We start from the raw sequence: 26,114 nt of genomic DNA, 5'->3' as shown, positions 1-26,114 counted from the left end.
TCAAAAATAAATAAAATAAAATAAAAAATACATGGCCTTGGGCCGGGTGCAGTAGCTCAATGCCTGTAATCCCAGCACTTTGAGAGGCCAAGGCGAGCATATCATTTGAGGTTAGGAGTTCAAAACCAGCCTAACATGGTGAAATCTTGTCTCTACGAAATACAAAAAATTAGCCGGTGTGGTGACGCATGCCTGTAATCCCAGCTACTCGGGAGGCTGAGGCAGGAGAATCGCTTGAACCCAAGAGGCAGAGGTTGCAATGAATGGAGATCACACCACTGCATGCCAGCCTGGGCAACAGAGCAAGACTCTGTCTCAAAAACAAAAAAAAAAGAAAATACATGACCTGATGTATAAATCCGGCAGGTTCCTCGTGGTGGCATGTTACCAGCAGGAGAGCTCTGAGGCCCAGCCATTCAGTCCCTGCTCATTCCCTTACCTCCCCTGCCTGAAAAATGATGAGAACACGCTGATTCAGGCCTAAACTCATGTTATATTGTCGAAGTGGAAAACAGCCATATGTATTAGGAGGGGAAACTGAGGCAGACCACAGGACAGGGCTCCAGAGGGAAGACAACGGGGCCCAGGACTCCTCCTGGGGACTCAGAGATGCCAGTGTTCCAGGACGTCTCACGGCATGAAAGGAGCCTGACTGCACTGGCTGTTAGCAGTCAGAAGGTGGATGCTCAGGCAGTGGCTGGGGCCGAATTTGCATCCTTCCAGTCAGCATCCTGGGCCTCCCCCGGGGTGGGCAGGAGGGCCCCGGCGTCGTCTCCACGGAGGGAGATCCAAGGGGCTGAGGAGAGAGAGGGGGAGATCATCAGAATCTCTGAGGCGCTCTGGGTCTGGCCTGCCCCATCTGTGTCACACACTCTCCCTCAGTCTCTGTCCTCCTTTCTCTGGTTCTCTGTCCCCTTCCTTCTGGGTCTTTGTCTCCTCTTCTTCCAATTCTCTGTCCCCGCTTTCTACATCTTTGCTGCCCTCTCTGGGTTTCTGTCCCCCTTTGGGCCTCTGTCCCCCCTTTTTTGCTTCTTGAGATGGAGTTGCACTCTGTCACCCAGGCTGGAGTGCAGCGGTGAAGTCTTGGCTCACTGCAACCTCCGCCTCCTGGATTCCAGGGATTCTCCTGCCTTAGCCTCCTAAGTAGCTGGGACTACAGGCATCCGCCACCACGCCTGGCTAATTTTTTGTATTTTTAGTAGATGGGATTTCACCAGGTTAGATAGGATGGTCTCGATCTCCTGACCTCGTGATCTGCCCACCTCAGCCTCCCAAGGTACTGGGATTACAAGCATGAGCCACTGCACCCGGCCCCTGTCCTGCTCTCTTTGGGCCTCTGTCCCCCTCTTTGGGTCTCTGTCCCACTCTCTTTGGGTTTATCCTCCACACTGAGTCTCTGTCCTTCCAGGTCTGTGGGTCCCTCTCTCGGGGTCTCTGTCTTTCTCACCGAGGCTGCCCATACCTGGCAACCCACTCTGCATCCTTCGCCACAACAGAGCTCCTCCCACAGCCACTGCTGTCAGCAGCAAGACGCCGACGACGATTCCCACAACAAGCACAGAGGACTTGGCTGGAGATTCTGCAGCCAGAGAACACGGTGAGACGAAGGGCAGCCCCTCCACCCCACCCAGTCAGGACACGGAACTGGGGGCTCCCAGTTCCTCCCCGCCTCAGAAATCCCAGCGCCAAGTGTCTGATGCACAGGAGAAAGGCCAGGCGGGCGATCTGGGCAGAGTGCCCCAGGCTGGACACGAGTACCAGCCACGGCAACACCGGCAGTGGAGCGGCAGCAGCAGGGCGGGGCTGTCCGGGTGCAGACGCGAGGGGCAGGCAGAGCAGTGGGAGGTCAGCCTCATGGGCATTGGCAGTAGCAAGGCAGCAGGCGGTCAGTCTTGGTGAGGAAGGGCATAGCAGACAACAGATGGTCAGATTCCACGAAGACCCGCAGCAGCAGCAGCAGCAGGACAGAAGATGGTCAGACTCAGGGGGGACTGGCCATGGTGGTTAACAGCTCTTCAGACTCAGTGAGGCCAGAAGCGGCAGGACAGAAGGCAGTCGGCCTTGGGGTGGACAAGCCATCAGGCTTTGGGGACACTGGCAGGCGTGAGGCACAAGCCGGTCAGATTCAATGAGGCAGGAACAGCAGGGAAAAAGGTCAAGACTCAGGAAGGACCGGTGGGGCAGAGCCTCACCCAGCTCCACCCTGAGGGGCTGCGCGAGGCCCGCGTGCTGCACGATGCAGCAGTAGTGGTGCTCGTCGCCACTTTTGACTGTCAGTGACGACCAGGCGTGGAAGGAGCCGTCACCATTGGGGCCGAAGTCGCCCTCGCCGGTGCCAGCAGCCAGCCCATTCCGCTGGAACCGAAGTTGCAGCTCCGGGGGGTAGAAGGAGAAGGCACTGCAAGTGAGCACGGAAAAGCCAGGGCTGCCGGGTCGGGCCTTCAGGCGCATGGAGGGCGGCTCTGCAGGAACCAGGGAGACAGGTCTAAGCCCCCAGCCCCGAGCCCGCCACCCCCAGAGCCAGGGCTAGACAGGGACTCAAAGAGGCCTCCATGTTTGCACTGCGCTAACCCCGGAGAATACGGTGGTAAAGGGGGAGGCGCTTCCCAGGTGAAAGAGACTCAACCTATCCACCCTGCAGGTGTCTCCTCAACATGTCACCTCCCTGGGCTGGACATGGTGGCTCACGCCTATAATCCCAGCACTCTTGGAGGCTGCAGTGAGTGGATCACCTGAGGTCAAGAGTTCCACACCAGCTTGGCCAACATGGCGAGACCCCGACCCTACTAAAATAGAAAAATTAGCCGCGTGCCTGTAGTCCCAGCTACTCGGGAGGCTGAGGCAGGAGAATCGCTTGAACAGGGAGGTAGAGGTTGCAGTGAGCCGAGATCGCGCCACTGCACTCCAGCCTGGGTGACAGAGCAAGACCTCGTCTCGGGGGAAAAAAATGACAGTAAGAGGATAATTACGAAAAATTCCACACCAACACATTTGAAAATTTAGAATAAACACATTCCTGAGAAATACAACCTTCTAAACTGACACAAGAAGAAATTAAAAATGTCAGTAGTCCTATAACTAAAATGTTTAATCCACAGTTTCAAACTTTTCGAAAACTAAAATTCCAGGTCCAGAAGACATCAATTAATGAATTCTTCCAAACAATTGATGAAGAAATGATTCCATGCCAATGCAAACTCTTTCAGGGAGTAAAATAGGAGAAACACTCTCAACACATTTTTTTTTTTTTGAGACAGTCTCTCTGTAGCCCAGGCTGGAGAGCAGTGGTGCGATCTCAGCTCACTGCAACCTCCACCTCCCAGGATCCCAGTTCAAGCAATTCTCCTGCCTCAGCCTCCCGAGTAGCTGGGATTACAGGTATGTGCCACCATGCCCGGCTAATTTTTGTATTTTTAATAGAGATGTGGTTTCACCTTGTTGGCCAGGCTGGTCTTGAACTCCTGAGCTCATGATCCGCCCACCTCAGCCTCGCCAAGTACTTCTCCCAACACATTTTATGAGGTCAGCATAATCTTGACGACAAAGGGCACTACAACAAAGAGAACTGGAGGCCAACGTCTCTCATAAAAATAGATTCAGGCCCACTTTGGGAGGCCGAGGCGGGTGGATTACCTGAGGTCAGGAGTTAGAGACCAGTTTGACCAACATGGTGAAACACCATCTCAATTAAAAAAATTTTTTTTTTAATTAAAAAAATAAAAAATAAATAGATTCAGGCCAGGCTCGGGGGCTCATGTCTGTCATCACAGCACTTTGGGAGGCTGAGGAGGGCAGATCATGAGGTCAGAAGTTTGAGACCAGCCTGACCAACATGGTGAAACCCTATCTCTACTAAAAATACAAAAAATTAGCCAGCTGTGGCAGGGACCTTAATCCCAGAAACTCAGGAGGCTGAGTCAAGAGAATCACACGAACCTGGGAGGCGGAGGTTGCAGTGAGCCAAGATGGCACCATTGCACTCCAGCCTGGTTGACAGACTGAGACTCTATCTTAAAAAAAAAAAAAAAAACATTAGGCCGGGAGCGGTGGCTCACGCCTGTAATCCCAGCACTTTGGGAGGCTGAGGCGGGTGGATCACGAGGTCAAGAGATCGAGACCATCCTGGTCAACATGGTGAAACCCCGTCTCTACTAAAAATACAAAAAATTAGCTGTGCATGGTGGCACGTGCCTGTAATCCCAGCTACTCGGGAGGCTGAGGCAGGAGAATTGCCTGAACCCAGGAGGCGGAGGTTGTGGTGAGCCGAGATCGCGCCATTGCACACCAGCCTGGGTAACAAGAGTGAAACTCCGTCTCAAAAAAAAAAAAAGATTCAGAACCCTTGCACATAATAGCATCTCATGCCTGAAATCCCAGCACTTTGGGAGGATAAGATAGGCGGATCACTTGAGCCTAGGAATTGGACACCAGTCTGGGCAACACAGCAAAGCCTAGACTCTACTAAAAATTTAAAAATTAGCCAGTGTGGTGGCATGCACCTACAGTCCCACCTACTCTAGAGGTTGGGGCAGGAGGAATGCCTGAGCCCAGGAGTTTGAGGCTGCAGTGAGTTATGATCACACCTGTGTATAACCACTGCACTACAGCCTGGGCAACACAGTGAGACCCCGTGTCTAAAAAATAAAATGTACATAGAAATGCAAGTAACCTATAAAAACAGGCGATAAAGCTGGAAAAGTTAACTACTAAATAGCAAAATTTTCTTTTTTTTTTTTAGACTGACTCTCTGTCCCCCAGGTTGGAATGCAACAGCACAATCTCAGCTCAATGCAACCTCTGCCTCCCCGGTTCAAGTGATTCTCCTGCCTCAGCCTCCAGAGTAGCTGGGACTACAGGCGCCCACCACCAGCACACCCGGGACATTTTTATTCTTTTTTTTTGAGACAGAATGTCGCTCTGTTGCCCAGGCTGGAGTGCAGTGGCGCAATCTTAGCTCACTGCCATCTCTGCCTCTCAGGTTCAAGTAATTCCCCTGCCTCAGTCTCTCAAGTAGCTGGGACTGCAGGAACACACCACCATACTCAGCTTATTTTTTGTATTTAGCAGAGATGGGGTTTCACCATGTTGGCCAGGATGGTCTCGATCTCCTGACCTCGTGATCCGCCCGCCTCGGCCTCCCAAAGTGCTGGGATTACAGGCGTGAGCCACCGCGCCCAGTCTAGATATCAGAAGTTTCCATAAAGCTAACACAAATCAAGAGAGTGAGGTACTAGCACTAAGTCTGTCCAATAAATCAGCAGAATGGAGAGGGTTAGAAGCAGATCCACACTTTACCTATGAAACACACTCTCCCCTGCGGTTCAGGGAGGGAGCAGGGATGATGGTCTAGCAACAAAGGATGCTGGGTTAGCTGAATGTATGAACCTCCATCCCCACCCTCATCCTAACATGCAACTGACTCGAAATTGATGATATCAAAAATGTGAAAGCTATTTATCAACCAAGCTTCTAGAAGACATAGGTGAATACCTTCACAACTCGGAGGAAAGACTCCTTAAAGAGAATACATTAAAAAAGCTACAGAATGAAAGATAAAATTGAGCTTTGTATAAGTTAAAATTTATGCCAGGTGCAGTGGCTCATACCTGTAATCCCAGCACTTTGGGAGGCCGAGGCAGGCAGATCACGAGATCAGGAGTTGGAGACCAGCCTGACCAACATGGTGAAACCCTGTCTCTACTAAAAATACAAAAGTTAGCCAGGTGTGGTGGTGCCTGTAATCCCAGCTACTCGGGAGGCTGAGGCAGGAGAATCACTTGAACTCAGGAGGTGGAGGTTGCAGTGAGCTGGGATGGCGCCACTGCACTTCAGCCTGGGCGACAGAGCGAGACTCCATCTCAAAAAAAAAAAAAAAAAAAGGTTAAAATTTATAAACTTTATGAAATGTATAAATGGAAATCGATAAACTGAACTTCACCAAAAATATGAATTTTTGTTCATCCAAAGCTTTTGTTAAGAAAGTGAAGAAAGGTTGCGTGCAGTAGTTTATGTCTGTAATCCCAGCACTGTGGGAGGCAGAGCCAGGAGGATCTCTGGAAGCCAGGAATTCAAGACCAGCCTGGGTGTCATGGAGAAACCCCATCTCTATGAAAAACTTAAAACATTAACTGCGTGTGCTGGTTCACACCTGTGGCCTCACTCATTCAGGGAGGCTGAGGTGGGAGGATCGCTTAAGCTTGGGAGGTTGAGGCTGCAGTGAACTCTAATCCCACTACTATACACCAGCCTGAGCACCGGTGCAAGGGCCTGTCTCAAAAAAAAAAAAAAAAAAAAGCCAGGCGTGGTGGCTGATGCCAGCAACCCCAGCACTTAGGGAGGCCAAGGCAGAAGGATCCCTTAAGCCTGGGATTTCTTTTTTTTTTTTTTTTTTAGATGGAGTCTCACTGTCACCCAGGCTGAGTGCAGTGGCATGATCTCAGCTCACTGCAACCTATGCCTCCCGGGTTCAAGCAATTCTCCTGCCTCAGCCCCCAAGTACCTGGTACTACAGGTGCCCACCACCATGCCTGGCTAATTTTTGTGTTTTTATTAGACACAGGGTTTCACCATATTGGCCAGGCTGGTCTCGAACCACTGACCTTGTGATTCACCCGCCTCAGCCTCCCAAAGTGCTGGGATTACAGGCGTGAGCCACCGTACCTGGCCAAGCCCAGGATTTCTAGACCAGCCTGGGCAACAAAGTGAGACCCCATCTCTGCAAAAAATAGAAAATGTGGCTGGGCGCGGTGGCTCAAGCTTGTAATCCAGCACTTTGGGAGGCCAAGGCGGGTGGATCATGAGGTCAAGAGATCGAGACCATCCTGGTCAACATGGTGAAACCCCATCTCTACTAAAAATACAAAAAAAAAAAAAAAAAAAATTAGCTGGGCATAGTGGCGTGTGCCTGTAATCCCAGCTACTTGGGAGGCTGAGGCAGGAGAATTGCCTGAACCCAGGAGGCGGAGGTTGCAGTGAGCCGAGATCGTGTCATTGCACTCCAGCCTGGGTAACAAGAGGGAAACTTCGTCTCAAAAAAAAAACCAAAACAGAAAATGTTAGCCATGGTGGCGTGTGCCTGTAGTCCAGCTACTTGGGAGACTGAGGTGGGAGAATTGCTAGAGCCTGGGAGTCCAAGGCTACACGGAGCTGTGACTATGCCACTCCACTCCACTCCACTCCACTCTAGTCTGGGTGACAGAACACTCCACTCCACTCTAGTCTGGGTGACAGAACAAGATCCTAACTCAAAAAAAAAAGAAAAAAAAAGGCAAAAGATTTCAGCAACTGCCCAGGGCTGGACATTACTGCCCAAGTTCCGCTCAGGGTGGGTGGATCTGGGCAACTGTGGGTCTTGGCTGGGATCTTGGTTTTGGATGCTCAGCAGAAAACACACTTGCTGCTTGAAGAAAGCCCAGCAGCTTTTCTGCCCTCGAGCTGCCTCTCTAGCAAGCTGGCAGAATCTGCTGCAGTCAGATGGAATGGAGGGGCTGGGCTGACGGCCATCAGCAGTTCTGGGTTCTGCTTTGTTTACTATTCTTTTCAGCAAATCTGTATCTTCCTGTGTGGGGCTCACAGCCACATGCCTTTCACCTCCAGGGTACTTCCAATATAGACTAAATCTAAGCATAGGAAATCTGTCTGGCCTCTGGTTTTGTTTAACAAATGACCAAACCAGGCTGGGTACAGCAGCGGGTCACATCTCTAATCCCAGCACTCTGGGGGGCTGAGGCGGGCAGATCACCTGAGGTCAGAAGTTCAAGACCAGCCTGGACAACATGGTAAAACCCTGTCTCTACTAAAACTACAAAAATGAGCTGGGCGTGGTGGCGCGTGCCTGTAATCCCAGCTACTCAGGAGGCTGAGGCAGGAGAATTGCCTTAACCCAGGAGGCGGAGGTTGCGGTGAGCCGAGATCACGCCATTGCACTCCAGCCTGGGTAACAAGAGCAAAACTTCGTCTCAAAAAAAAAAAAAATCCATCCTGGCCATGCTGGTGCAACCCTGTCTCTACTAAAAAAACAAAAATTAGCTGGGCATGCTGGTGTGCACCTGAAATCCCAGCTACTCAGGAGGCTGAGGCAGGAGAATCGCTTAAACCCGGGAGGCGGAGGCTGCAGTGAGCCAAGATTGTGCCACTGCACTCCAGCCTGGAGACAGAGGGAGAGTGAGAGCGAGACTCCCTCTCAAAAAAAAAAAAAAAAAAAAAGATTAAGGCAATGGGCACTGCTGCCTGCTAAAGCCATCAGGAGAAAACCTGACAGAGAACTTCATAACAGCACCTGAATCACGCACAGAAGCGAGCCGTGTTTGCAGCCTGTGCAGACAGACGTACCCACCAACAACCCAGGAAGTTTTCTTGGCATAAAAATTGAACCAGAGCCGGGCGTTGTGGCTCACGCCTGTAATCCAAGCACTTTGGAGGCCAAGGAGGACAGATCACCTGAGGTTGGGAGTTCAAGACCAGCCTGACCAACAAGCTGAAACCCCATCTTTAAAAAAAAAAAATTGAACCAGAATCTGATCAAGCTTCTAGACTGAGCTGCTCCTTTACAGAAGAGAAGGAGGACTATGTCCAGCAACATCACAGAATGCAAAGAGCAAAGTCCAGTCTGCAGGAAACTCAAATAGGACGTGCAGCTGACTTACTTCAAAGCACAATTACAAGGGAAAAAAAGAAAATGGAAACCTATGAATCAAAAGACACTCAAGATCACAATTAACCCAAACTACCTCAAAATGAATCACAAACCTAACTGTAAAACGCAAAACTTTAAAACTCTGAAAATACACAGGAGAAGATCTAGCTGACGTTGGGTTTAGCAATTACTTCTGAGATAAAACACCAAAAGCATAATACATGCTAGAAAGAAAAGAATAAACTGGATTTCATCAAAGTTAAAAACTTCTGCTTTGTGAAAGGCACAGTTAAAACAACTAAAAGAAAACCCAGTGAGTGAAAAAAATATTTGCAAACTACCTCTCTGATAAAAAACTGGACTCCAGTCGGGCATGGTGGCTCATACCTGTATTCAATCCCAGCCTTTGGGAGGCTGAGGTGGGTGGATCATGAGGTCAGGAGTTCGAGACCAGCCTGACCAACATGGTGAAACTCTGTCTCTACTAAAAATACAAAAATCAGCTGGGCATGGTGGTGTACACCTGTACTCCCAGCTATTCGAGAGGCTGAGGCAGGAGGATTGCTTGAACCTGGGAGGTAGAGGTTGCAGTGAGCCAAGATCTCACCTCTGCACTCCAGGCTGGGTGACACAGAGAGACTCCATCTCAAAAAAAAGAAAAAAAAAAAATTGGACACCAAAACAAATAGATTTTTTTTTTTTTTTTGAGACAGAGTTTTGTTCTTGTCACCCAGGCTGGAGTGCCATGGTGCAATCTTGGCTCACTGCAACCTCTGTCTGAGTAGCTGGGATTATAGGTGAGCACCACCACGCCTGGCTAATTTTTATATTTTTAGTAGAGACGGGGTTTCACCATGTTGGCCAGGCTGGTTTTGAACTCTGACCTTATGTGATCCACCTGCCTCGGCCTCCCAAAGTTTTGGGATTTATAGGCGTGAGCCACCACACCCAGCCACCATATTTTTTTTTCATTTTGAGACAGGGCCTGGGTTTGTCATCTGGGCTGGAGTACAGTGTTGCAATCATAGTTCAGAACTGCAGCCTCAAACTCCTCAGCTCAAACGATCCTCCCACCATAGCCTCCCCAGTGGCTGGGACTACAGGCACATGCAACCACACCAGGCTTTTTTAGTGTTTTTTCCTTGCTTTCTTTTTTTTTTTTTTTTTTTGAGACAGAGTTTTGCTCTTGTTACCCAGGCTGGAGTGCAATGGCGCGATCTCGGCTCACCACAACCTCCGCCTCCTGGGTTCAGGCAATTCTCCTGCCTCAGCCTCCTGAGTAGCTGGGATTACAGGCATGTGCCACCATGCCCAGCTAATTTTTTGTATTTTTAGTAGAGGCAGGGTTTCACCATGTTGACCAGGATGGTCTCCATCTCTTGACCTCGTGATCCACCCGCCTCGGCCTCCCAAAGTGCTGGAATTAACAGGCATGAGCCACCACGCCCGGCTGGTGTGTGTGTGTGTGTGTGTGTGTGTGTGTGTGTGGCATTTTTCTATTTTTAGTAGAGACGGGTTTGGCCATGTTGGCCGACCTCAAGTGATCCACCCGCCTCAGCCTCCCAAAATGCTGGGATTACAGGTGTGAGCCACTGCGCCTGGTTCTTGTTGTTTCTACTTAAGTGTGGTTTGAAATTTTCCCTGCCTAGACTGGGCACAGTGGCTCTCGTCTGTAATCACAGCACTTTGGGAGGCCGACGTGGGTAGATCACAAAGTCAGGAGTTCGAGACCACCCTAGCCAGCATGGTGATATCCCGTCTCTAGTAAAAATATAAGAATTAGCCAGGCATGGTGGTGTGTACCTGTAATCCCAGCTGCTTGGGAGGCTGAAGTAAGAGAACTGCTTGACCCTGGGAGGTGGAGGTTGCAGTGAGCCAAGATCACGCCACTGCATTCCAGCCTGGGTGACAGAGTGAGACTCTGTCTCAAAAAAAAAAAAAAATCCCTACTTAAAAAAGGAAGAAGGGGCCAGGCGTGGTGGCTCCTGCTTGTAATCCCAGCACTTTGGGAGGCAGAGGCAGGTGGATCACCTGAGGTTGGAGTTTGAGACCAGCCTGACCAACATGGAGAAACCCCCATCTTTACTAAAAATACAAAGAATCAGTCTGGGTGCAGTGGCTCACACCGGTAATTTGAGCACTTTGGGAGGCTGAGGCAGGTGGATCACGAGGTCAAGAGATCGAGGTCATCCTGGCCAACATAGTGAAACCCCAACTCTACTAAAAAATACACAAATTAGCTGGGTGTGGTGGCTCGTGCCTGTAGTCCCAGCTACTTGGGAGGCTGAGGCAGGAGAATCGCCTGAACCTGGGAGGTGGAGGTTACAGTGAGCCGAGCTCGCACCACTGCACTCCAGCCTGGCACCTGTAATCCCAGCTACACAGGAGGTAGAGGCAGGAGAATCGCTTGAACCCAGGAGGTGGAGGTTGCAGTGAGCTGAGATCGCACCACTGCACTCCAGCCTGGAAAATGAGAGCGAAACTCCATCTCAAAACAAAAAAAAGGAAGATCTACCTGTTTGAATGTCACCTTCTCCTTTTTGGCCCTTGGAATGAGTATCTGCGCAACTCTCCAGCTGACATCTTTCTTTTTCCAGCAGCCTGGGAGCCGCAGACGGTGAACTGTGTCACTTCCCCTTTTGCTCAAGGCCAGAGCAGTGCCTGGCACTGCGAATGCTCTTGGCCAACATTTGTTCAATGAATGGGGATGTGGGGGCTTCCGGGGAGGAAACAGTGAACTCTGCCCTACAGAGCTGAGGGAGGGCTTCTCAGGGGAACTAATGTCCAGCTCCGACCTTGAAGAATAAGGAGGGCCGGTGCATATGCAGAGAGGGGACGGTGGATCAGCAGGGGGAAGTCGCCGAGCAAATGCTCAGAGGGAGGACACTGCTTATGTTGGGTGGCTGTTGTGTAGACTGACGGCTGCGTAGAGACCGGTGCTGCTGGGTGGGTCTGAGGAGGACATGAAGCCAGGAAGGCCGAGCACCTGTCATCGCAGCACTCTGGGAGGCCAAAGTGGGAGAACTGTTTGAGGCCAGGAGTTTGAATCCAGCCTGGGCAGCACAGTGAGATGCCATCTCTACAAGTGTTAAACATTTGCCACGTATGGCCAGACGCGGTGGCTCACGCCTATAATCCCAACACTTTGGGAGGCTGAGATGGGTGTATCACTTGAAGTCAGCAGTCTTGAGACCAGCCTAGCTAATGTAGTAAAACCTCATCTCTACTAAAAATACAAAAAATTAGCCAGGCATGGTGGCGTGTGCCTGTAATGCCAGCTACTCATGAAGCTGTGGCAGGAGAATCGCTTGAACCCAGGAGGCGGAGGTTGCAGTGAGCTGAGATTGCGCCATTGCACTCCAGCCTGGGTAACAAGAGAGAAACTCCATCTCTAAATAAATAAATAGGCAGGTATGGTGGTGTGCACCTGTAATCTCAGCTCCTCAGGAGGCCAAAGCAGGAGGGCCACTTGAGCCTAGGGGTTCCACACCAGCGTGGGCAACGCAGTGAGACACCGCGTCTAGAAAAACAAAAAGTGAGCTGGTGTGCTGCTGCTGGGCTGTGTCACAGCTACTCGGGAGGCTGAAGTGGGAGGATCGCTTGAGCCTGGGAGGTTTAGGCTGCAGAGAGACGAGACTGTGTCACCACACTCCAGCCTGGAGAGACAGTGTGAGAATCTGTCTCAAAAAAGAAAAAAGGCAAAGGCCAGGCACAATGGATCACCCCTATAATCCCAGCACTTTGGGAGGCTGAGGCAGGTGGATCACAAAGTCAGGAGTTCGAGACCAGCCTGGCCAATATTGTGAAACCCCGTCTCTACTAAAAATACAAAAATTAAGTTGCCGGGCGTGGTGGCTCAAGCCTGTAATCCCAGCACTTTCGGAGGCCAAGGCAGGTGGATCACGAGGTCAAGAGATCGAGACCATCCTGGTCAACATGGTGAAACCCCATCTCTACTAAAAAATACAAAAAATTAGCTGGGCATGGTGGCGCATGCCTGTAATCCCAGCTACTTAGGAGGCTGAGGCAGGAGAATTGCCTGAACCCAGGAGGCGGAGGTTGCGGTGAGCCGAGATCGCGCCATTACACTCCAGCCTGGGTAACAAGAGCGAAACTCTGTTTCAAAAAAAAAATAATAATACAAAAGTTAGCTGGGTGTGGTCGTGAGCACCTGTGGACTACAGGGAGGCTGAGGCAGGATTCCTTGAACCGGGAGGCAGTGGTTGCAGTGAGCCAAGATCATGCTACTGCACTCCTGTGTGGGCGACAGAGTGAGACTCTGTCACACACACACACACAAAGGCAAGGAAGCCAGGAGTTTATCCTGGGGGGGTCTCTGGGGAGCCATGTGAAGGCTGTGAGCGGGCGGGGGGCAGGGAGTGCTGGGTTCAGAAGGACGCCTGAGGAAGCGGGGGCAGACCATGGGCTTCAGTGGGAGGCCAACTGAGGGTCCTGGCAGGAGCCCTGAGGCAGGGGTCGTGGCGGGGGAGAGGACGAACAGCTTGGGCTGCAGGGGGCTCACCCTTCCACTCCAGGTTTCCGCGGCCCCTCTCCAGGTGCTCCCGCAGCCGGTAGGGGCAGGAGTGTAGCAGGAAAGTGAGCTCCTTGCTGGCCGCCTTGTCCTGCTGCTGCCACCGCTGACTGATGGCCAGGGCTTCAGGCCAGTCCCCACCCCAGGTGCCCTGCTTGAGGTCGAAACTCATGAACTCCTCGCCGTTCAGAGCGAACTTGGCGGTGGGCACCGAGGCGTTGTCAGGACCCAGTTCACAGCCCAGCAGCCCCTGCAGGGTGTAGGGACCTGGGGCCCCCACACGCAGGTAAGCGGGGCCCAGAAGCACGGCCCCAGCCTCTCGCCCCTTGAGACCCAGGAGTCCGAGTCTCACCTTTGCCATCCAAAGCTTTGAAAGCTTCCAGAAAGAGCTTCTCCTTCATCCTCAGATCTGTGGTTTCTTTCTCCCAATACCAGGACACTTGGTTTTCCCAGACCCAAGCTCCACAGGGCTCCGCCTGGCCCCGGAGACTGCTGTAGCTCAGGTACTGCTGCGGGCCCAGCCAGCCCGACGCCCAGAAGGCAGGAGTCCCCGGGGCAGGCGAGGACACTGCGGTGAGGTGGTACAGGAGGGAGAGGTGGCTCTCTGCAGACAAAGACAGAGCTGAAGCGAGCACACGGGTGGGAACTAGACTGCAGTGGGACAGACACCCAGGGAGGGAGAAGAATCTATTATGGAGGGAGGGGGACAGATTCCGAGAGAGGAACAGAAACCCAGAGAGAGGAGGACAGAGACCCAGAGAGAGGGGAACAGAGATCCAGAGAGGGGAATAGAGACCCAGAGAGAGAGGGGGACAGAGACCCAGAGAGAGGGGAACAGAGATCCAGAAAGAGAGGAGGGGACAGAGACCACAGAGAGAGGGGGACAGAGACCCAGAGAGAGAGGGGGACAGAGACCCAGAGAGAGGAGGGGACAGAGACCCACAGAGAGAGGGGGAAGACAGAGACCACAGAAAGGGGGGAACAGAGACCCAGAGAGAGGGGGACAGAGACCCAGAGAGAGAGGGGGAGACACAGACGGGGGGAAGGGACAGACCCAGAGAGAGAGAAGGGCACGGAGACCCAGAGACAGACGCGACAGGCGGTTCGCAGCCTTAGGCCGGGGAGGAGACCGAGAGAAAGGGAACGGAGTGGAGGAGGCAGCGCTCGGCGCTCCCGGGGAACTCGGGTCCCGCTGGCCTCGCCCCGTCCCGCCTGGGGCCGCCTCCCGCCGCCCGCCCGCTGCACGGCCCCGGCCCGGAGCGGCCCTCACCTGCGCCCAGGCTCCCAGGCAGGAGGAACAGCAGGAGCCCCAGCACCCAGGGCTGCGGCCGCGGGAGCCCCATGCTGAGAGGACGACCTGGGGCGGGAGGGGGCGCGTGACTCCTCCCGACCCCCGGCCCGCCCCTTCCTCCGAGGCTCCGCGGGCAGGGCCGGACCGGGACGCCGACTAGGGGCTCTGCGGGCTCCGTCCCGACGGCCAGCAACGCCCGCCTCCCACCCGAAGAACTTTCACCCCTAAACTGGAGCGCCGCTGGTTAATTAGTTACAGAAACTTGATAGGCTGAGAGTCCAGGCCCCGCCCCTTCCACCGCCTTCAAGCCCCAGCCCCTCCTCCTTCAGACCCAGGAGTCCAGGCTCCTGCCCCTCCTCCCTCAGATCTAGGAATCCAGGCCCCTGTCCCTCCTCCCTCAGACCCGGGAGTCCAGGCCCCCAGCCCCTCCTCCCTCAGATCTAGGAATCCAGGCCCCTGTCCCTCCTCCCTCAGACCCGGGAGTCCAGGCCCCCAGCCCCTCCTCCCTCAGACCCGGGAGTCCAGGCCCCCAGCCCCTCCTCCCTCAGATCTAGGAATCCAGGCCCCTGTCCCTCCTCCCTCAGACCCGGGAGTCCAGGCCCCCAGCCCCTCCTCCCTCAGATCTAGGAATCCAGGCCCCTGTCCCTCCTCCCTCAGACCCGGGAGTCCAGGCCCCCAGCCCCTCCTCCCTCAGACCCGGGAGTCCAGGCCCCCAGCCCCTCCTCCCTCAGATCTAGGAATCCAGGCCCCTGTCCCTCCTCCTTCACCTCAGACCCGGGAGTCCAGGCCCCCAGCCCCTCCTCCCTCAGATCTAGGAATCCAGGCCCCTGTCCCTCCTCCCTCAGACCCGGGAGTCCAGGCCCCCAGCCCCTCCTCCCTCAGATCTAGGAATCCAGGCCCCTGTCCCTCCTCCTTCACCTCAGACCCGGGAGTCCAGGCCCCCAGCCCCTCCTCCCTCAGATCTAGGAATCCAGGCCCCCAGCCCCTCCTCCCTCAGATCTAGGAATCCAGGCCCCTGTCCCTCCTCCCTCAGACCCGGGAGTCCAGGCCCCCAGCCCCTCCTCCCTCAGATCTAGGAATCCAGGCCCCTGTCCCTCCTCCCTCAGACCCGGGAGTCCAGGCCCCCAGCCCCTCCTCCCTCAGATCTAGGAATCCAGGCCCCTGTCCCTCCTCCTTCACCTCAGACCCGGGAGTCCAGGCCCCCAGCCCCTCCTCCCTCAGATCTAGGAATCCAGGCCCCCAGCCCCTCCTCCCTCAGATCTAGGAATCCAGGCCCCTGTCCCTCCTCCCTCAGACCCGGGAGTCCAGGCCCCCAGCCCCTCCTCCCTCAGATCTAGGAATCCAGGCTCCTGCCCCTCCTCCGTCAGACCCGGGAGTCCAGACCCCCAGCCCCTCCTCCCTCAGATCTAGGAATCCAGGCCCCTGTCCCACCTCCGTCAGACCCGGGAGTCCAGGCCACCAGCCCCTCCTCCCTCAGATCTAGGAATCCAGGCTCCTACCCCTCCTCCCTCAGACCCGGGAGTCCAGACCCCCAGCCCCTCCTCCCTCAGACCCAGGAATCCAGGCCTCCAGCCCCAACTCCCTCAGACCCGGGAGTCCAGACCCCAGCCCCTCCTCCCTCAGACCCAGGAGTCCGGACCCCCAGCCCTCCTCCCTCAGACCCAGGAGTCCAGACCCCCCAGCCCTCCTCCCTCAGTTGGGCCCTGTTCTGCTCACGTTCCCTTCAGCCTCGCTCTCTTCCTGCCTGCGGCCCTGGCTGGCTCCAGGCTCCCGTGACTGGAGACCCCGGTTCCTCTCTCACATCCTGTGGGAGGGGAGGCTGCTGCTCCCTGAGTCCAACAAAATCCAGCCCCACCCCCCAGTTGCAGGGCACACCCCAGGCCCCAGGCCCAGCCTGTTTGTTTCTCAAAACGTTTGTGGTTCTTTTTCCTCCTTCTCCATGGTTCCTGTTTTTTACTTGGAGGGTGCCCACCTCCCAGGGAATTCTTGGCAGAGCTAGGAAAGGAACTGGACGCTCCCAGAGTCCACAACTTGGAGGTCTCTGGATCCTCCTCCTGCCCCTTTGTATCTCCGTGGCCCTCCCCAGCGCCCACTGTTCATCAGAACCTTCTGGAAGCCTCCATAGTGTCTCCTTCAAGCCCCGCCGCATCCCCTTAAAAAGTTCCTGCAGGTGCTCTTTAACATCCTGATGGGGCTTCAGTGGCCACACAGTCCCCATAGCTGCGGCCCCACCCACACTCCTGCTACAAAGCTCCCTATGCACTTGTTTCACTGGGGTAAAATATTCCAAATATTTATCCTTACTGGCCGGGCGCAGTAGCTCACGCCTGTAATCCCAGGACTTTGGGAGGCCGAGGTGGGCAGATCACGAGGTCAGGAGATGGAGACCATCTTGGCCAACATGGTGAAACCCCATCTCTACTAAAAATACAAAAATTAGCCGGGTGTGGTGGTGCGTGCCTGTAATCCCAGCTACTTTCGAGGCTGAGGCAGGAGAATTGCTTGAACCTGGGAGGCGGAGATTGCAGTTAGCGGGATGGTGCCATGCACCCTGTCACCATACACTCCAGCCTGGTGACAGAGCAAAACTCCGTCTCAAAAAAAAAAAAAAAAAAAAACTGGGCTGGGCTTGGTGGCTCACGCCTGTAATCCCAGCACTTTGGGAGGCTGAGGCGGGTAGATCACGAGGTCAAGAGATCGAGACCATCCTGGTCAACAAGGTGAAACCCCGTCTCTACTAAAAATACAAAAAAGAGCTGGGCATGGTGGTGCGCGCCTGTAGTCCCAGCTACTCAGGAGGCTGAGGCAGGAGAATTGCTTGAACCCAGGAGGCGGAGGTTGCGGTGAGCCGAAATCGTGCCATTGCACTCTAGTCTGGGTAACAAGAGCAAAACTCTGTCTCAAAAAAAAAAAAAAATTTACCCTTACTGTCATTTAATACATTTACAATGCTTTGCAACTGTCACCTCTATCGAGTTGCAGAGCTTTTTTATCACCCCCAAACAGAAGGTCTGCTCCCGTTAACCACCCCGCTCCCAGCCCCCAGCCACCATTCCTCTGCTTTCTGTCTCAATAGATTCGCCGATTCTGCACATTTCATAGAAATTGAATCATATAACAAACATGAAGTCTTTTCTTTCTTTCTTTTTAAGTTGAGATAGGGTTTGGCTGGATTGCAGTGGAACAATCATGGTTCACTGTAGCCTCAACCTCTCAGGTCAAGCGCTCCACCTGCTTCAGCCTCCCCAAGTAGCTGGAATTACAGGCACCCGCCACCAGGCCCAGCTAATTTTTGCATTTTTGCAGAGATAGTGCCCCGCTATGTTGCCCAGGCTGGTCTCAAACTGAGGGGCTCAAGACAGCCTCCCACCTTGGCCTCCCAAAGTGCTGGGATGACCGTGTGAGCCACCACACCTGGTCTGTTTTTAGTTCTCTTGGGTATACACCGGGAGTGGGACTGCTGGGTCAGGCTCTCTGGAAAACAGAACCCACAGAATGTGTATATGCATACACAGAGAGAGATTCATTTTAGGAACTGGTCTCCAGGATTAGTGGACAATTAGCTGGTTCAGAGTCTGATGGGACGCCAGGCGTGGTGGTGCATGCCTGTAATTCCAGCACTTTGGGAGGCCAAGGTGGGAGGATCGCTTGAGTCCAGGAGTTTGAGACCAACCTGGGCAACATAGGGAGACCCTGTCTCTATTTACAAAAAAAAAAGAAAAAAAAAAAGGCCGGGCGTGGTGGCTCACGCCTGTAATCCTAACACTTTGGGAGGGCGAGGCAGGCGGATCACCCGAGGTCAGGAGTTCGAAACCAGTATGTCGAAACCCTGTCTGTACTAAAAATTAGCCTGGCCCGGTCGTGGGCACCTGTAATCCCAGCTACTCGGGAGGCTGAGGCAGGAGAATCATTTGAACCTGGGATTTGGAGGTTTCAGTGAGCCGAGATCACGCCTTAACACCCCAGCCTGGGCAACAGACCGAGACTTTGTCTCAAAAACAACAACAAAAAACTTAACCATCAGGTAAATCTCTAATCTGTGCTCTCCTTGTCACGAATGTCTTCACCTTCCTGATTCTCCCAGAGTCCTGCGAGAAGATCCACAGAGAACCGCCCGAGGCCCGCTCCTAAGACACAGAAAGAACATGCTTTAACCTCCCGAGTACCCTGATTACAGCATCCTCAGCTCTTCCCAAAAATACCCTGAGGCACCTGCCCTGTCCTTAGCTGTCCCCTCTGGTTTCCTTGGGATCCTGTAAAATCTTCAGGACATTCTTCCAGCAGCCCCTGGGGCCCATTTTACGGTTCTTTGGACCCTGACGGAGTCCTCAACGGCCTGTTTCAGTGCCCCCAGGAGCCTGCTCTGCTTTTCCTGGAAGTCTGCCATCACTGTGGGGTCCTCCTCTAAAACCAGCCTTAGCTCTCATGTCCCCAGGGCCCTGCTGTAATATTACCAGGACATTCAGAAAGCTCATTTTTTTTTTCTTTTTTTTTAAAAGTGGGGTTTGACTATGTTGTCCAGGCTGGTCTTGAACTTCTGACCTCGTGATCCGCCTGCCTTGGCCTTCCAAAGTGCTGGGATTACAGGCATGAGCCACTGTGCCTGGCCTTCGGAAAGCTTCTTGAACCACCTAGGATACTCACAGGTTTTGTGCTCTTGCTGGAGGCTCCAGGGAAGAATCCGTGTTTTTGCCTTTCCCAGCCTCTAGAGGGCGCCAGCATTCCTTGGCTCATGGCCCACTGCTCCATCTTCAAGGCCCGCAGCACAGCATCCTCTCCCCTCTCTGACCCGGATGTCCATCCTCAGGTCTTCTCTCTACCATGTGGACTGCCTGGCCTCCCTCTCTGAAGGAGTCCTGTGATTATGCTTAGGGCCACTTGGCTGATCCAAGATCATCTCTCCATCTGAAGACCTTTCACCTAATCACGTCACAAAGTCCCTTTTTCTATACAAGGCCACAGTCACAGGTTTTGGGGGATTAGGGCATGGACGTCTTTGAGGCCGTGCTTCAGCCCGCCATGGTCATCTGGGGCATCTTTCCTTGCCCCATTCTGATCTCCTCTCCTTGCTATTACAGTGGCCTGGGCTTTAGCCAGGAGGCCTCCCAGGGGTCTGCCTAGACATTCCTCATCACAGCCGTCCTTCCTAAAACTGAAGAAAAAGACCTCAAAGTTGCAGTGAGCCATGATAGTGTTATCACTCCAGCCTGGATGACTGAGCGATACCCTGAAGAAAAAGGAAAAGGCGGGCTGGGTGCGGTGGCTCACGCCTGTAATCCCAGCACTTTGGGAGGCTGAGGCAGGCGGATCATGAGGTCAGGAGTTTGAGACCAGCCTGGGCAACATGGAGAAACCCCGTCTGTACTAAAAATGCAAAAAATTGACGGGGTGTGGTGACATGTGCCTGTAATCCCAGCTATTTGGGAGGCTGAGGCAGGAGAGTCGCTTGAAACCAGGATGCAGAGGTTGCGGTGAGCCAAGATCGTGCCATTGCATTGCAGCCTGGCAACAAGAGCGAAACTCCGTCTCAAAAAAAAAAAAGAGGCCGGGCACGGTGGCTCAAGCCTGTAATCCCAGCACTTTGGGAGGCCGAGGCGGGTGGATCACGAGGTCAAGAGATCGAGACCATCCTGGTCAACATGGTGAAACCCCGTCTCTACTAAAAATACAAAAAATTAGCTGGGCATGGTGGCGCGTGCCTGTAATCCCAGCTACTCAGGAGGCTGAGGCAGGAGAATTGCCTGAACCCAGGAGGCGGATGTTACTGTGAGCCGAGATCGCACCATTGCACTCCAGTCTGGGTAACAAGAGCGAAACTCTGTCTCAAAAAAAAAAGAAAAAGAAAAAGGCCTCAAGGCCCCTGAAGGCCACCTGGGAGACCCTTCTGGATGTCGTGGGGTCCTCCACTGCCTCGGGGCCCGTTTACAGCATCACCTGGGTGTCTCGAATCAAATCCTCAGGGTTCTGCGCTAATGGTCCCTGACTACACCCTCTCTCTTCCTGGGATCCTGCTCTCACGTCCCCGGGGCTACTGTCACTTGGGCTCCCCTAGGACAGCCATAATGTCTTGAGGACCCTACTGTAACGCAATGGAAAGCCTGTGGCACGGCCAGGCGAGGTGGCTCACGCCTGTAATCACTTTGGGAGGCCGAAGCAGGTGGATCACCTGAGGTCAGGAGTTTGAGACCAGCCTGGCTAACGTGGTGAAAATCCTGTTTTGTAACAATACAAAAATTACGTGGGTGTGCTGATGAGTGGCTGTGATCCCAGCTACTCAGAAGGCTTAAGCAGGAGAAACGCTTGCACCCCAGAGGCAGAGGTTTCAGTCAGCCGAGATCGCACCGCTGCACTCCAGCCTGAGTGACTCCCTCTCAAAAAGAAGAAAAAGAAAGCCAGTCCATGGGAGTACACACTCAGCACGAAGCAAAAATGTGGTCTCCTTGGTTCCAGTTTCAACACGGTTCAAGCAGAGCACTCACCAGGCGCTGGTCCCTTCTGATCCACTCTTTGGACGGCATGAGGAGCTGGCCTTCAAGCCAGCCCTGGACCCTGTTTCTGTGCCACAAGTGACACAGGCAACTTTGAGCTGTGCACCCTGACCCACCCTAACCTCCGCCCGTCCTCTCCGCCCCTACGCAATAGTGCCCTCTACTGACCTGGGGGGGCAATCACGCCTGAATTCAAAAGCAAACCTGACTCTTCGAGGTCCACCTCTCCCAGCCAGAGGTCCTTTATCTGTAAAATGGGGATAAAAATTGTGACTTTATTAGAGTGGTGCAAAAGTAACTGAGGTTTCTATCATTAGAACCGCAATCACAGGCCTGGCACGGTGGCTCACACCTGTAATCCCAGCACTTTGTAGACCATACCTGTAATCCCAGCTGAGGCAGGTAGATCATGAGGTCAGGAGTTCAAGACCAGCCTGGCCAATATGGTGAAACCCCCATCTCTACTAAAAATACAAAAGTTATCTAGGCATGGTGGTGCCTGCCTGTAGTCCCAGCTACTCAGGAGGCTGAGGCAGAAGAATCGCTTGAACCTGGGAGACAGAGGTTGCAGTGAGCCGAGATCACGCCATTGCACTCCCGCCTGGGTGACAGAACGAGACTATCTAAAAATAAAATAAAATAGGCCAGGCCTGGTGGCTTACGCCTGTAATCTCAGCACTTTGGGAGGCTGAGGTGGGCAGATCACGAGATCAGGAGATTGAGACCATCCTGGCTAACACAGTGAAACCCCGTCTCTACTAAAAATACAAAAAATTAGTTGGGTGCAGTGGCAGGTGCTTGTAGTCCCAGCTACTTGGGAATCTGAGGCAGGAGAATCGCTTGAACCTGGGAGGTGGAGGTTGCAGTGAGCCAATTGCACCACTGCACTCCAGCCTGGACGACAGAGCAAGACTCTGTCTCAAAAAAAAAAAAAAAAAAAAAAATCACAATTGCTTTTGCACCCACCTACTTACTATCTCATTAGAGTCTTTGGTGGGCCAAAGGCTCCACATGGGGCACACAGGGAATCCAAAGTGGCCTGTTTGTGTTAACACCCCCACTCCCCAGGGATCCCACTGGACTGCAGACTCTGACATCAGGCCCTGCCTGGAGCTGTCTTGCTCACTCCTGCACCGATTCCCAGGGAATAGCACAGCAAATATCTGCAGAAGGAATGACCCTCGGATGGCTTGATGTGCTCCTAAAACTCATCTAGAACATCCTTGGTGTTCTGCTAGAATGTTCTAGCTAAATCTATACTGACCTCTGAAAAAACATCTCTGGATTGTCACCAGGGGTAAGTATGGGTAAATATGAAAAAAAAAAGAAAGAAAAAACATCCATAGGTCTTTTATTTGTACTTTTTTTCTTGAGACAGGGTCTCATTCTGTCACGCAGGCTCATCCTAACCTGCTACAGACTCAGACCTCTGGGCTCAAGTGATCCTCCTGCCTCAGCCTCCTGAGTAGCTGGGACTACAGCCCAGCTGTTTTTTTTTTTTTTTTTTTTTTTTGAGATGGGGTCTCAGTCTGTCACCCAGGCTGGAGTGCAGTGGCATGATCTCGGCTCACTGCAACCTCCATCTGTCTCCCAGGATCAAGGAATCCTCCCACCTCAGCCTCCTGAGTAGCTGGGACTACAGGTGCATCCCACCAGGTAATTTTTTGTATTTCTGGTGCAAATGGGTTTCGCCACGTGGCCCAGGCTGGTTTCAGGTGATCCTTGGCCTCCCAAAGTGCTGAGATTACAGGTGTCAGCCACTGTACCTGGCTCAATTTCTTTTTTTTTTTTTAATTCCTGAGTCTTGCTGTCGCCCAGGCTGGAGTGCAGTGACGTGATCTCGGCTCACTGCAACCCCTGTCTCCCAGGTTCAAGCGTTTCTCCTGCCTCAGCCTCCTGAGTAGCTGGGACTACAGGTGGGAGCCACCACACTGGCTAATTTTTGTATTTTCAGTAGAGATGGGGTTTCACCACGTTGACCAGGGACCATCCATTTTTCTGTCAGTCAGGAAGGACGTTGGTGTTGAGGCTAACAGAGTTATCAAGGACAGTAACTACCACGGCTTCTGAAGTTTTGCCAAAACCTCAGAGGCGTGGCCTTCTGGCCAAGCATCTGTGATTTCATAATGTTGGAGCATTCATGGTATCCCTGGGGGTCGCAGCTTTCTCTGTTTGCTGTGGCTGAAACAAGCAAGCATATGCAGATTGCTACAGAAATTGATTCCATGAAAGATTTTGAGAGGAGGAAGGCTGGTATCGTTTTTCTTTTTGACACAGAGTCTCCCTCTTTCATCCAGGATGTAATGCAGTGGCACAATCTCATTTCACTGCAACCTCTGCTGCCCATGTTCAAACGATTCTCCTGCCTCGGCCTCCTAACTAGTAGCTGGGATTACAGGTGCGTGCCACCATGCCCAGCTGATTTTTGTACTTTTAGTAGAGACAGGGTTTCACCATCTTGGCAAGGCTGGTCTTAAACTGCTGACCTTGTGATCCACCTGCCTTGGCCTCCCAAAGTGCTGGGATTACAGGTGTGAGCCACCGCGCCAGCTGGAAGGCTGGTATCTTTCAGACTGCAAAGTGATCTTGGAATATAAAGAATTTCTTCAGGTCAAATTACCTAGAAGGTTGTCACTGACTTGTGTTCCTGAACACATGAATATGTATGTAGGCTAAGAAATCGTTTCTCTTGGGCCTGGTGCGGTGGCTCACGACTGTAATCCCAGCACTTTGGGAGGCCGAGGCGGGTGGATCACGAGGTCAAGAGATCGAGACCATCCTGGTCAACATGGTGAAACCCCGTGTCTACTAAAAAATACAAAAAATTAGCTGGGCACGGTGGCGCGTTCCTGTGATCCCAGCTACTCAGGAGGCTGAGGCAGGAGAATTGCCTGAACCCAGGAGGCGGAGGTTGCGGTGAGCCGAGATCGCGCCATGGCACTCCAGCCTGGGTAACAAGAGCGAAACTCCATCTCAAAAAAAAAAAAAAAGAAATAGTTTCTCTTGATAAACAATTAACAAATAAACAAATAATTCATTCACTTAATTAAAGACAAAGGCAGTGAAGGAGGGACTCGGGTGGAAACTTAGGGTCAGAGTATTCCACAGGGAACAGATGGTGAAGAGGCTCAGCAGGAGGAGGGCACTGGGGGTTTGGGGCTGAGCGAGAGGGAGAGCAGGTGGGAGGGCACACCAGGGGACCTGCTGACCCAGGAACTGTATCTCCTTTGGTTATCAAAGAACCTATCGGCCAGGCGCGGTGGCTCTCACCTGTAATCCCAGCACTTTGAGAGGCCAAGATAGGTGGATCATGAAGTCAGGAGTTTGAGACCAGCCTGGCCACCATGGTAAAACCCCGTCTCTACCACAATCAGCCAGATGTGGTGGCATGCACCTGTAATCCCAGCTACTCAGGAGACTGAGGCAGAGAATCGCTTTAACCTAGGAGGCGGAGGTTGCAGTGAGCCAAGATCACGCCATGGCACTCCAGCCTGGGTGAGAGAGAGACTGTCTCAAAGCAAAAACAACCAAAAAAAAGAACCTATGGTCCTTATCCCCACTCTTCAGGTGCAAGGCTTGTTGAGGGGTCCCAGGGGGTCTTTCTCCTTGGTCTTTGTAGCCACCAAGTCCAGCAGAGTTCCTTTCCCAGCACACACCCTGATGTGATGGGGTACCAGGAGACGCCCCAATAATCTGGAGGAAGCTGGGGAACCAGGCTGTTGTTGTAAACACAGCAGCCCCACCCCAAACGGAAACACCTGCGGCCAAGGGGAGGGGCTGCCACCTCCCACCCCACTCTGGGTCTCCGTCCCCTCCCTCTGGGGTCCACACTCCCTCTTTGCCCCTCGCTGGATCTCTACTGCCCCAGCATAGGGTGGGGTGGGTGTGCAGTTTCTGTGAATCAGGGCGGTAACCCCCCCAATCCGTCCCTGCCCCTTCCTGCCCACTTCCTCTGGCAGGAACCCTCACCCTCCTCCCCCGCATCGACCTGGGTAAAAGGCAGGGACTGGGCCCACAGGGAGGCAGCATCCTGGAGGTGGCAGCGGCGGTGGCGGCAGCAGTGGCTCCTTTCCCCATAGCCCTGTCTCCCAACCCTTGTACCAGTGCTGGGCTCAGACCCTGGTACAGGCCTGGGGGGCAGGGACCTGGGGACCCCGGCACCGGCAGACCCCGACAGGTGAGGTCAGTGGGCGTTCAGACCTCCCTTCGTGTCCCCATCTCTGCTGTGGCTTGGAGGCAGGCCTTTCCCCTTTGGGTCCCACAAATCCTCTGGTACTCCCCTGCCTCGCTGCCCCCCAACCTGTACCTGTCTCCCCACCTGTGTGTGATGTGCAGTGCACCTGTCCGTTATGCCTGCTTCTCACGGTGGTCTCTGTGCTCTCCCCAGCTTTGTAGGTGAAATTCCAGAACCCCTGCTCCCCATGCCATGACCCTGAGCCTGGCCTGTCCCTCTCAAGGCCCCCTTCTCTGCAGCCTGTGTGTTGGGCCATCTCCGGGAGCTTCCTGCCCACTTCCTTCCCAGTAGCCTGGCCCCAGTCCCGCTGAGCCAGGCTCCAGGGCAGTCTCACCATGCCACTTCCAACACCACCAATTTCCTTACTTCAATTTTGAGGCAGCTGGTGCAAAGGAAGTTTCTAGAACCTGAGAGCTGGAACTCAGCTATTCACTGGGACTCCAGGAGGACTTGGCCTCTCCCAGGGGAATTTCCTCATCTGCAGATGAGCATGGTGCCCACCTAGGAGTGGGTGGTGGGTGCACGGTGTCTTCCTCCGTGGCTGGAAGCAGGGATCGGAGGCTCTGGCTAAAGTCAAGACCTTTACAGTTCACAGCCAAAAAGCAGAGCATCCAGCACACCCCACCCTACCTGGGTGAGCGCACACCCATGGCAGGGGGGCTGCAGCTTCCTCCCCTCCCTACCTGACTCGGTCAGGAAGAGTAGACAAGGGCCTGGAGGACCCAGGGGCCTCCGCCTTCCCTCACTTCCTCCCCAGAGGGCAGAGGTGGGGAACAGCACACCACCAGGGTTATCAGAGGAAAAGGTGACAAGGACCAAAAAAGGAGACCCAGGGGAAGGCAGGCATCTCAGCTCATACTCCCTTGTCCTCACCCACAGCAGCCTTGCCCAGTTCCCACATGGACACCCCCACACCCCCACGCTCTGATAAAGGT

General features: G+C 53.5%; 1 protein-coding gene and 1 pseudogene across 5 annotated transcripts; both read right to left on the bottom strand.

Annotated features, from left to right (window-relative positions):
• Nucleotides 1–473: 473 nt before the first annotated feature.
• Nucleotides 474–16,263, bottom strand: FCGRT (Fc gamma receptor and transporter). Of its 5 annotated transcripts, none has more exons than XM_078359427.1 (7): nt 16,174–16,263; nt 14,437–14,523; nt 13,519–13,788; nt 13,158–13,433; nt 2,193–2,462; nt 1,463–1,579; nt 474–796 (listed from the first exon to the last, which is right to left on the bottom strand). In XM_078359427.1, the coding sequence occupies exons 2-7, from the start codon at nt 14,507–14,509 to the stop codon at nt 687–689; spliced, it is 1,116 nt and encodes a 371-aa protein (XP_078215553.1). In that variant the 5' UTR covers nt 14,510–14,523; nt 16,174–16,263; the 3' UTR covers nt 474–686. The 5 variants fall into 5 exon arrangements, with proteins under 5 accessions (XP_078215553.1, XP_035139933.1, XP_078215555.1 ...); XM_035284042.3 differs by having other exon boundaries at nt 13,519–13,770; XM_078359429.1 differs by lacking the exon at nt 16,174–16,263 and having other exon boundaries at nt 14,437–14,688.
• Nucleotides 16,264–24,374: 8,111 nt separating this feature from the next.
• Nucleotides 24,375–26,080, bottom strand: LOC144580769 (uncharacterized; annotated as a pseudogene).
• Between the last annotated feature and the right edge of the window lie 34 nt (nt 26,081–26,114).

The sequence above is a fragment of the Callithrix jacchus genome, chromosome 22 (assembly GCF_049354715.1).
Source record: "Callithrix jacchus isolate 240 chromosome 22, calJac240_pri, whole genome shotgun sequence".
Classification (NCBI taxonomy): domain Eukaryota; kingdom Metazoa; phylum Chordata; class Mammalia; order Primates; family Cebidae; genus Callithrix; species Callithrix jacchus.
Note: the sequence above shows the minus strand (reverse complement) of the source record. Positions and strands in the feature narration are given on the sequence as shown.